Source organism: Sus scrofa, chromosome 12 (assembly GCF_054392235.1).
Source record: "Sus scrofa isolate SSC_HxYL_T2T_F1_AM1 chromosome 12, Sscrofa_HxYL_maternal_Yorkshire_Landrace_v2.0, whole genome shotgun sequence".
Lineage (NCBI taxonomy): Eukaryota > Metazoa > Chordata > Mammalia > Artiodactyla > Suidae > Sus > Sus scrofa.
The window spans coordinates 47,814,808-47,826,303 of record NC_139394.1 but is presented as its reverse complement, the minus strand read 5'-3'; the positions used below and the strand labels follow the sequence as shown (position 1 = coordinate 47,826,303).

Genomic DNA, 11,496 nt, shown 5'->3' with positions numbered 1-11,496 from the left:
TACCCGCAAAGGGCGCGGTAAGCGGGCAGGCATGGGCCGCGGGTGGGGAGGCCCGAGGTTGGGTGAGAGGCGGCTGGCCCGCAGCGCGGGTAGTGGGGGCTCGGGCCTCCTCGAAGACGCCTCCGCGAAGGGGCGGGGCCTTCGGGCAGCCCTGGATTTCCGGGCGTGGGTCGCATCCCCCGGCTGCCAGCTTCCCAGGGGTCGGGACGAGCTCGGAGCCGCCGCCGAGGGACCCCGAGTCCCAGGGAGGCGGCGGGGCCGCGCGGGCGGCCGCCCTCGGAGGCGCGCGGCTCCTTTTGTCTGCAGCCTCCGCCTCCCCCTCCCCCGCCCGCCCCGAGCCGCGGGGCTGCGGCGCCGCTGCTGACACCGCTCGGCCGCTACCGCCGCCGCCGCCGCCGCCGCCGCCGCCGCCGCGGCCGGGCGGAGGCTGCGCGTCGCAGCGCCGGGCGGAGGGCGCACGGCGATGGCGGCGGCGGCGGCGGCGGCGGCGCGGAGCCAGCGGGCGCTGCGGGCGCGGCGGGCGCAGGGCTCGGGCTAGCTGCGGGGCCGGCCCGGATGGCGGGCGGCGCAGGCTGGGCGGGCGCCCCCGCGGCTCTGCTGCGCTCCGTGCGCCGCCTGCGCGAGGTGTTCGAGGTGTGCGGCCGCGACCCCGACGGCTTCCTGCGCGTGGAGCGCGTCGCGGCGCTCGGACTGCGCTTCGGCCAGGGCGAGGAGGTAAGGGCCCGCGGCCGGCGCGCCTGCGCCCGCTCCCCCTCCCCGGCTTCCCGGCCGTTTCACCTGTCCGCTCCCAGCCCCCGGTGGCGGCCGCACCCGGGAAGGGATCCCAGCCGCGCTGAGGACCCCGAGCCCTGGGGCACCCTCGCCCTGTCGGACCCTCGCCTTCCACCCTGAGCGCCCGTGCTGCGAGCGTCACGCGTCACGCCCCGGGCGGCTTCTCTGCCCGCCTTCCCTCCCCGGGCCGTGCGGGCCCCTCCGACCTCTCCGCAGCCCACTGGGTGTTTGGAAGGGGACGGAGCCGCCAGATCCCAGCCCCGGGACCCCCGCCCCTTCCTGCCCTGCGGGGACCAAGACGCAGAGGTCTGTGTGCGGGAATTCCAGGATGCGATGGGGAGGCTCGCGCCCCACGGGTCCTGGCCCAGGGGAGAAGAGGACAACTCGGGCGCTCTGCCGCGTCGGGCCCCTTGACTGCACCTAGAACACAGAGGAAGGTGCCTGCTTGCGGCCTTTCTGGATTCTCGGCCCAGCGCATGGTGACCCCATGCGGGCTCTGATGGGCAGGCCTGGCTGGCAACTGGCTATGTCGGCTGCGGCAAGGCTGCCGGTGCCAAGCTGGGGAGCGCAGCTGAGCAGGGTTTGCAGGGGTGGGCCCGCGTGGATTTGGGGGAAAGCATGAGCTATGTTGGTTGTTAGCAGGGCTGAAATCAGAGAGGGTGCGTGCTGCCAGTGCGGTGGGCAGAGGAATATCGAAAAATGCCCCAGAGATCTGTGTCCTTTCATGCCAGGGGCACAGGGACTTGTGGCTTTGTCTGAGGGGGAGGGCAAGGCACGCACCTGGCTGGAGAGCATCCCAGCCCTCCTGCTGCTGCCCACTCTGAACTGATCAGGGGAGAAGCCCTGAGGCCACCTGAGGCCCCAGGCTCTGCATGGGCATTGGCTGGCATTCTGTTCCGGGGACAGCTGAGACCTAGCATTCCAGAACATGGGAGAAGCCAGGGCATGGCCGAGTTGGATCCGTGCCTCCTGGTCACCTGGCAAGGGGGAGAAGAGAGATAATCATCTCGCATGGCCCCTGGGCATGGCCAGAACCTGAGAGTCCCTGGGAGCTGTAGGTGGAAGAGGGTGAGGCAGGTGTCAAGTTTGAGAATTCAGGTAGCCCATCCCCGGAGGCTCACTGCTGTAGCCATTTTGGAGCCCACCCTGCCCCTCTGTTGGGATTTGCTCAGGGCCATTTCCTTCCCCCGCAGAGGCTGGGCAAGCTCTCACTGATGGGAGTCAGGCTGAGCAGACCCAGGCATGGTGAGAGCCCCAGCTCCTTCCCCTAAGGGACACAGGATGCAGGGAGAAGCAGCCACCTGCTCCAGCTGGAACTGGAGTTTGGAACCGCAGTCTCAGTGGTGGGCAGGGCTTCCCGGCAGGCTCTGGCAGGAGGCCATGTGGGCTGAGTTTGCGCCCCAAGCAAGCCCCGCCACCGTACCCCTGAGCTGGACAGCTCCTCTCGTTAGAAGCTTCTTCTTCGTTCACTCTGGAGCCAAACCTGCTTGTCAGTTAGTCATCTTGGTTCTGCACAGGGGCTCGTGTGAGTCGCTCTTCTACGTGGCAGTCTTTAAATATTTGAAACCAGCACTCCTGTCCCCTTCCCACTCAGTTCTTCCAATCTGCCCTTCTCTAGGCCAGTACCGCCCCCCACCCCCAACTCCTTAAACCCTAAGCTATTTCTATACAATCCGGGCCCAAACCTCTGGTTTCCAGCCCTGAAGTGGCCATCAACTAATTGTGTCACAGAGTTTTCCTAGTAGTATCGCAGAAGGGTTTCGGACCAGCAGAACCCCGGGAACTGGTCCAACCCCAACACCTCTCACACATTAGATGGCTCAGGGCGAGGCTGCCTTTTGAGGGGTGCACTCATATTAAGTTTCTGGCCACCAAAACCCCTGGGGATCTCTCTTAGTAACCTCAGCCAAGCCAGGATTCTTCTCCTTCCTGAAAGAGGGTCAGTGATTCTTTTCTTTTTAAAGCATAATCTTCTATCACCGCAGAAGTGGTTGGCATGCACTAAGGGAAATTAGAAATTAGATGAGCAAAAATAAAAGTACTGACACCTTGGTCACATCCTTCCAGAGCTGTTTCTGTGCTTATATGTAGATTTTCTCCATAAAATGAGGTCATGCTGTGCATACTGTTTTGTAACCTGATTTTTTTTTCTCCCCGTAAATGATCAGCACTTTTCTGCTTCAGTCAATTCGCATTTAATATGCACACCTTATTCAGTTTTCCTTATTTGGCCCCAAAATGTCGCTCTTCACTGTTTTGTTCAGTCTCCTCATGAGAACTGCACCATGCCTCCAGCTGTCCTGACCTTTAGGTCTCTCTTACTTTAATGAAATGCTTCTTTTTTTTTTTTGTAGTTTTCATAATCCTGACTTGTTGACGAGATCAGGCCTATTGTCAGTAATTTCTTGGATCTAAATCTGTTACCTGGACCTTGTTCATGTTAAATTTCATCTTGTTCATTTCATCTCATTGAAACAGACAGTAGACACGTTGCAGTCCTACCTCTGTCACTGTCAGATGCTGGGCTTCCTGCAGGTTGGAGAAGCGGATGCTTTGTGTCTCCATCGGCAAGGCTGGCTGTAAACCCAGGGCAGGACCACGGACAGAGCCTAGTAGGGGCGGCTCTGCTCACACTATGTCATTGACGAGACCCACAGAAACACATTTTTCAGCCCTGCTCACTAGGTACCATATTCACACAGGGACTACAAGATAGGAAGGCCATTTCAAAATGCTGTGTTTTCTGACAGTGTCTATTTCATGTATTTACAAATCATGTGGAGACCTTGATTTCCTGGTCCCCTGGTGCTCTAGGGTGGAAAACCCTTATTCATTAGATACGGGGCTCAGTGATTTGGTCCGTGCTGATTACCCACATTTTATCAATTGCACCCAGAATACCAGGGATGCCAGAATCAAATGCCTTGCAAAAAAATCAAAATATTCTCGGTGGCAAAGTGTAAAACAAATACCCACGAGGCCATATTGATATCAATAAGTGATTTAAGAAATGAATCAATAAGTACTGGAAAGTCTCCCATACAGAAGAAAATTGAAATAATTTCTGTAGGTACTTCTCCATCAAGGAGGTGGAGCATCACTACCCACCCCGTAAGTGTCAGCTGTGCACAGTGACTGCCCTCTAAAGAGCACAGCGTGGAAAGAGGCGGAAAGGGCAGCGTTATGGTGGAGAAGCCTGACACATGCTGCCTCTGCCAGCTGATCACGCTCAGCCGCAGCCGTGATCGGTCATGGAAGCGGTATGTACCCTTCACGGTGCCCCTCCCTGTGATCAGAAAGCCACTTCACCTCTGTGATCTCCTTTGCACAACCCATCGCCCCAGTCTAGTCGTGAGAAAACATCCCACAAATTCCAACCAAGGAACACGCTACAAAACACCTGCTTGGCCCTCCTGAAATTTGTCAAGGTCCTCAGAACGAAGGAAGTTCTGAGAAACTGTCCCAGCCAAGTGGAGCCTAAGGAGACATGACATCTCTATGTGATGTGATGTCCTGGGTGGGATCCTGGAACAGGAAGAGGATATTAGGCAAAAACTAAGGAAGTCTCAATCAAGTTCAGCCTTCAGTTAATAATAATGTCATGTATGGATTAGATTGATCTCTGATATTCCCTTAATTTTTTTTTCTTTTTTTTTTTTTCGGCCGTGCCCATGGCATGTGGAAGTTCCTGGGCCAGGGATCAAAACCGTGCCACAGTGGCTACCTGAGCTGCTGCAGTGACAACACTGGATCCTTAACCTGCTGCACCACAGGAGAACTCCTGATATTCCCCCAATTCATTGACTTAGGAATCACAGTAGAAAAGAGAAGACAAGGGAGTTCCTGTTGTGGCTCAGTGGATTAAGAGCCCGACTATTATCCATGAGGATGCGGGTTCGATTCCTGGCCTTGCTCAGTGGGTTAAGGATCCGGCATTGCTGCAAGCTGCAGCATAGGTCTCAGATGCAGCTCGGATCCCATGTTGCTGCGGCTGTGGGGTAGCCCAGCAGCTGTGGCTCTGATTTGACCCCTAGCCTGGGAACCTCCATATGCTGCAGGTGCCGCTCGAAAAAGAAAAACACAAAAAGAAAGAAAAAGGGAAGTCAAGGAAATGTGATGAAAACACAAGTTATGTGTGAGAGACGAAGCTTGATATTTTCAAGACCGTAGGTGGGGGTGGGGGTAGACAGCGCTGTCCCAGCCCTGAAGGCCTGGACTGCTTAGAACCAGGAGCAGGACCGCTGCAGCGAGTATGAGAAATGATGTGCCAGTGCCCTGAACCCCTGTTGACTTCCGCTGTCTTGCTTTTGTTTCTAACCTCTCTAGGCCTTTGTTTCCTCATCCATAAAATGGGGGCGATAGCAGTTCCTGTTCCTTGAATTATCGTGGGGCTGTTGTGGGGCTTGAGTGAGTTAATCCACGTCAGGTATTCAGTATCTGCACAGGGTAGGCATGCTCTCAGAATTGCTGCTCTTATTTATTTATTTATTTTTGTAAATGCAACCATCTTTAAGAGGCTCTTCTGGGCTCAGGAGTTCTTGGGGGTTGAGGTCAAGATCTGCAAATGGGAGTTCCTGTCCTGGCGCAGCGGAAACGAATCTGACTGGCATCCATGAGGACGCAGGTTCGATCCCTGGCCCTGCTCAGTGGGTTAAGGATCTGCCGTTGCCGTGAGCGGTGGTGTAGGTCACGACGCGGCTCGGATCTGGCGTTGCTGTGGCTGTGGTATAGGCCAGCGGCTACAGCTGATTTGACCCCTAGCCTGGGAACCTCCATATGCTGCGGGTGTGGCCCTAAAAAAAGATGGGGAAGAGGAGTTCCCGTCGTGGCGCAGTGGTTAATGAATCCGACTAGGAACCATGAGGTTGCGGGTTCGGTCCCTGCCCTTGCTCAGTGGGTTAACGATCCGGCGTTGCCGTGAGCTGTGGTGTAGGTCGCAGACGCGGCTCGGATCCCGCGTTGCTGTGGCTCTGGCGTAGGCCGGTGGCTACAGCTCCGATTCAACCCCTAGCCTGGGAACCTCCATATGCCGCGGGAGCGGCCCAAGAAATAGCAACAACAACAACAACAACAACAAAGACAAAAGACAAAAAAAAAAAAAAAAAAAAAAGATGGGGAAGAAAAAGATCTGCACACAGCCCCTGGTGCTCTCAGCCCAACCTCCATGTCCAGCTCTGAGCTTCCAGCCTCTCCTGCGTCTAGGAGTGGAAGACCTTGGCAGCAACTGGAGGTACCTTGGGCCTCATCCCTGGGAAACATATTCTTCTCCCTTCCCCAGTCTGAAAACCACCATTCTGGCTAGAAAAGGGGATTCACAAGTAGTTGAGTGGTGTCTGTGTCTCTGCCACCGGTTAACCCTGTACCATTTCTGAGCAGTGGCCAGTCCTTCCTGCTGGGAATCTCAGGATGTTGCTAATTATTTGGGGCAGTAACTCACTGGAGCCCACCTGGTCCGTGATTTCCTCCCTTCTTAGCAGGTGCTGGAAGCAGCTGGGGCACTGGGCTTCCTTGTTCACGGTGAGCAGATGAGATAAGGCTTCAGATTGGGCTCCCTTAGTCCCCATGTCCCCTCTGGACTAACGACTGCCACGGGGGAGCTGCTGGTGCTGCCTGGCTTCCTCCTGTGTTTGAACTGGCAAAGGGGTTAAGGTGCTAGAATGGGCCAGCACTCATCAGGAGCCAGTCCTGGGGATGCTAGGGGCAGGGGATCCCTGAACGAAAGCCAGGTTCTGCTCAGAAGAGAAGGGGAGGGGATGCTGGGGAAGAAGCAGTGGGTATGCCTACATCTGTGGCTGGAGGTGGGGAGGTGACGGGGGAGGGGCTAGAGAGGAAGGCGGGGCCAGATCGCGAAAGGCTCAGAGGTTCTCTAGATGCTGGGAAAGTCGGGGCAGCAGGATCAGCTGTGTGCTTGAGAACAGAGGCTGAGTCCGGGAGGGGACTGTGACACCTGATTGGAGGGGAAGAGGGTCCTGACTTGGGTGGTGGCAGGGGGTGTGGAACAGACAGGGTCCTAGAAGGCCAGCGAAGCCCAATGCGTCACTCCTGGCAGGTGGAGTGTAAGGCTCTGTTGGAGAACAGGTCTCCTCTAAGTGCCCCGCTCTAACGGGACATGGTACCACATGACACCCAGCAGCATCCTCGGGCCTCTGGCTGCCCGCATCCCCATTTGGCTGTGCTGGGAGGAGGAGTGTGTACAGAGTCCAGGAGGCCTGGTCCATCTTGGCAGAAAACCTCCACTCAGCCTGAATGCATGTGCAAAACCTCTCTGGGCTATAGTTTCATTCCCAAGACACCGGATCTAGGAGTCCCTGTCGTGGCTCGGCAGAAATGAATCTGACTAGCATCCCTGAGGATGCGGGTTCAATCCCTGGCCTCACTTAGTGGGTTAAGGATCCGGCGTTCCCGTGAGCTGTGGTAGGTTGAAGACACGGCTGGGATTGGCGTTGCGGTGGCTGTGGTGTCGGCTGGTGGCTACAGCTCCGATTTGACCCCTAGCCTGGGAACCTCCATATGCCGTGGGAAGCGGCCCTACAAAGATAAAAAATAAATAAGTAAAAAGGACACCAGGATCTAGATCAGGAGTACTTTGGTGGAGGGCGGTGTGGTCTGTGGCCCCCTTTGTTGAGACATACATCAGGGGTAGGTCAGGCAGTGCCCTCGGAGGGGTGTCAGTGGATAGAGACTCTTAAGGCATAGATGAGCTCCCGGTGGGTGCCGGCCATTCACTCTGTGAAGAAGAATGTATCTGCCTTTTACAGGTAGACAGTGAAAGGCACAGAGTCACCAGGCTGGGCAGGCACATCAGCTGTCAGATCTGGCCTTGACTCTGAGGCCCCAAATTTCCCCTGCACCCGGAAGAGAACCAAAGAAGAAAGAAGGAGAAAGGAGATGGGCTGGTGGTGAAAGCAGGGCAGAGCGAGGAGTGCCTCATCGGTGCTGAGGGCTGAGGAGGCAGCGCCCGGAGGGAGGCTGGACCCCAGGATCCCCCTGGCTGGGGGGATGGGGTGGGTTGGGGAGCCAGGAACATGGTGGGTGGGGGGAGAAACCAGTCCCCCTTCCATAGGCCAGGGCCCCACCGCCACCTGCACGGGGCAACCCTGCCCTGGAGGGCAGTGCAGACCTGGGGCTGGTGCAGCCCCCAAGTGCCTGGCGGGTCCCCCCAAGTGCCCCACCCCACATTACTTTGTGCAGACAGGAACATCCATGTTCACCAGCCTGTGTGTCTGGGATTGCAGGGGGTTTGCCCCAGCCCTGGAGTGCGGAGTGGTGGGGGCTCCTCTGCCTCCTGCTGCAGTGGTCCCTTTGGCCCACCCAGCGGTTGTCCCCACTCCTGGGCCCTGAGCAGTGCCTCCAGGTTGAGCGCAGAAGGCAGGCAGACAGCTGGCTGGGGCTGACAGAGCTGGGTGAGCCAGATCCGGGTGGGATGGAAGGGACATGCCTGCTGGCCTGGAAACACGATGTCATGCCTGGGTGAACTGCCACCGCATGATTGGGTCAGTGCCCTGAAATGTTTATACAGCGGTCTTAATGGAAATGCTTTTTGTACTTGGTTGTTGTCTTAGTACGTGTTTCCAGGATTTAATTTTTTTTTCTTTTCTTTTCTTTTTGGCTGCACCCGTGGCATGTGGAAGTTCCCAGGCCAGGGATCGACCCGTGCTAAAGCAGTGACCCAAGCCGCTGCAGTGATGATGCTGGATCCTTAACGCAGTGTGCCACAGGGAAACTCCTTAAAATTTTTTTTACATTAAATTTTACATTCCTGCCATATGCCAAAACTCTGGGAATTAGGAGTAGCCTAGAGCTTACCTGGGGGTGGGACTGGGAAAGAGACAGGCAAAGGAGCAGGAGTTCCTGTGGGGGGAGTAAGGTACCCGGAAGAAGCAGAAAGTACTGAAACAAAGATTTTTGCAGGAGTTCCCCTTATGGTGCAGTGGTTAACGAACCCGACTAGTATCCATGAGGGCTCGGGGTTGATCCCTGGCCTTGGCTTAGTGGGTTAAGGATCCAGTGTTGCTATGAGCTGTGGTGTAGGTTGCAGACACAGCTCGGATCTGGCGTGGCTGTGGCTGTGGTGTAGGCTGGCAGCTGCAGCTCCAATTCAGCCCCTAGCCTGGGACCTCCGTGTGCCACGGGTGCTGCCCTAAAAAGACAAAAAAAAATTTTTTTTTTTTGCCCTTGGAATGACCATGGACGGACATTTAAGTGGAGCCTGGAGCGAAGTGGGGGGCTGCTCCTTGCAGAGATCTGGGGCGCCTGACCCAGCAGAGCCAGGCGGGGCCCTGTGAGGCCCATGAACAGTGAGGGGAGGGCAGGGCTGAGCCGGGAGACCAGTGGGGAGGCTATCAGGTAACCGGGTGAGACTGGCCGGAGACCTGGCTCTGGGGCACAGCGGCGAAGATGTGGCTGGATTTGGATAGGAGAGCCCGTTGGATGTGAGTGTGAGAGGAACTGGGAGAATTTGGAGGCTGCATTTGCTGTGGGGGGAAGACTGAGGCAGCAGGAAGGTTGGCCTGTGGAACCTGAGATGCACCTGTTCCCCCAGCGGGGCTGTGGCACCGGCAGTGGACAGATCCAGGGAAGGCGCCTCAGCCCTGCTGCTCCTCAGAGGCCTCAGCTCCTTCTTCCCTGGCCCTTGGGTCTCCCTGCCCACAGCAGAGAAGCTTATATGAAGGAGAAGCACAGAACTTGATAAGGCGCGGTTCAGCCACCTTTCAAGCCAGGCTTGGAGTTCCCGTTGTGGCTCAGTGAGTTAAGGACCCAACCTCCTCTCTGTGAGGATGCAGATTCAATCCCTGGCCTCGCTCATCGCTGTGGCTGTGGCGTAGGCTGACAGCTGCAGCTCTGATTCGCCCCCTAGCCTGGGAACCTCCTTATGTCACCAGAATGGCTGTCAAACCAACCAACCAACCAACCGCCAGGCGTGGGGGTCCAGGGACTCAGCTGGGCTGGCTTGAGGCATCTGGGCTTCTAGCCAGAAGGCATCTGCTAGGCAAGTTGCTACTCATCTTCTGTCTGGGAGGCCGACTGCCCTCTGCCCATCCTCTCGGCCTGAGAGCTGCCCCTTGCCTCCTCCTGGCACAGGGTAAGAACTGGCTAGAGCCGTATTTGTTGCCTGCATGTGCTGTTGGCATGAGCGCTGGCCTCTCCAGTGGGATCTACGGACCGCCCCTCATTAGACTTGGCTCCTTGCACCCTTCCACCCCTCACTGTCTCGCCACCATCTTCTGATCCTTGATCCCCAGGAGCCAGAGCTCAGAGCCACCAATTCTTTGCAAACTGCCACCCCAAAGTCACTGCTGACTGGCATTTTCAGGGAGTTGTTACAAGTGGCTCTGCGGGGTGAAGACCCGGGAAAGGCAGAAGGTGAGAGCTCAGGCGGGAACAAGGGTTGAGGGCACTCTGGAGCTGGGGCTGGGTGTCTGGCTCAGGTGAGTCCTGGACGGGCAGCGCCACCCCAGCACCTGCCAGCCCTCACTGGAGTTAGTGGGTTTTGTGAGTTCTCACTTCGCCTCCCACATAGGTCATCGGGTCTGGCAAGAGCTGAGACCTTTCCGAAAGAAGAGAAAGCCCAGGTTCTCTAAAAGAGAACTTATTGTGATGGCTGGACCTCAGTTTCCTTATCTGTAAAACGAGGGTCAGAACCCATGCTTGTGGGACCGTTTTGAGGAGAGGAGATACTATATGAAGGCCGAGCACGGCACCTGTTGGCGCGGTCTCCCCAGCCCCTCTACCCCACGACCCGGGTTGGCGTGCCTCCACTGGGAATGCACGTCTGGCCCCTTTCCTCCCCCTCCTACTTTTCCAGGCCTGGCCGCCCTTGGGCAAGGGCCAGAGTTTCTGCTGTGGCCGCCCGAGACTCACTGTGGCCAGGGGTGAGGGAATGATTCGGGTTGATGGCCTTCCTGTTTCTCATTCCCCTTCACCCTTGCAACAGCCCTGAGAATCCGAGAGGTGACATGAGCTGGCCAGGGTCCCACAGTAATTGGAGGAGCTGGCATGACAAGCCAGGTCTGGCTGGTTCTAAAGTTGCCTCCTTGGCTGCCTGCCACTAGGGGGGGCGGGGGTCGCAGGTTCAAGTGTCAGGGAAGAGGGAGCACAGTCAGACCTGACTGTCAGATGTGACAGAGAAACCTCCAGTCTGAGGCTTCCTCGGGCTTTCTCAGTCTCGGGTGGTCTGTGTTCCAGGGGTGGAGCCGCGCCTGGCAGGGGCTGTCAGTGGAGGTAGACTGATAATCTGCGGGTCAGGCGGGCATTGCCAGGAGGCCCGGGTGGGCCATGCAGGTGGGGCTCCGGCGCTGTGCCAGCTGGAAGGGGCTGTGGAAGGCGGCAGGTGCCGGCAGAAGCTGAGGTTTCAGAGGAGAGAGGGGGCCACCTGCCACCGCGCCCTGAATGATGCATCACTGCCACTTCCTGTGCAAACGGTGACTAAAGAGGCCCTGGAGGCCCCTATTTCTCTGGCTGCTCCGGTTTCCTGCTGCGCCTGCGCCCTTCTTCCTCGATCTGCTGCAGTCCCCCGGCACGTGTATAAAGGGGTCAGGACCCGGCTCTCAATCCGGGGACACCCCGCTGGCACCTAGTCCACGTTCTCGGGGCTCTTCCACTGCCTAGGCTGGCGCTGCAGGCTCTTTCCAGCCACAGACGCCTTGTGGCCCCAGCTGGCCTTGACCCCTCTTGCTTCCCATCCCCCGTCCACCCCCCTCCTCAGGTCAGGCCAGGCTGGCTTTA

The 11,496-nt window shown here is 57.5% G+C and overlaps 1 protein-coding gene across 2 annotated transcripts in view; it reads left to right on the top strand.

Annotated features, from left to right (window-relative positions):
• Positions 1-448: 448 nt before the first annotated feature.
• RAB11FIP4 (RAB11 family interacting protein 4) overlaps positions 449-11,496 on the top strand; it is a 108,432-nt gene continuing 97,384 nt past the window's right edge. For both annotated transcript variants that reach the window (XM_003131748.6, XM_005669074.4), the window contains exon 1: positions 449-714. In XM_003131748.6, the coding sequence (XP_003131796.1) occupies positions 556-714 (159 nt within the window). In that variant the 5' untranslated portion in view covers positions 449-555. The remainder of the gene's footprint in view (positions 715-11,496) is intronic.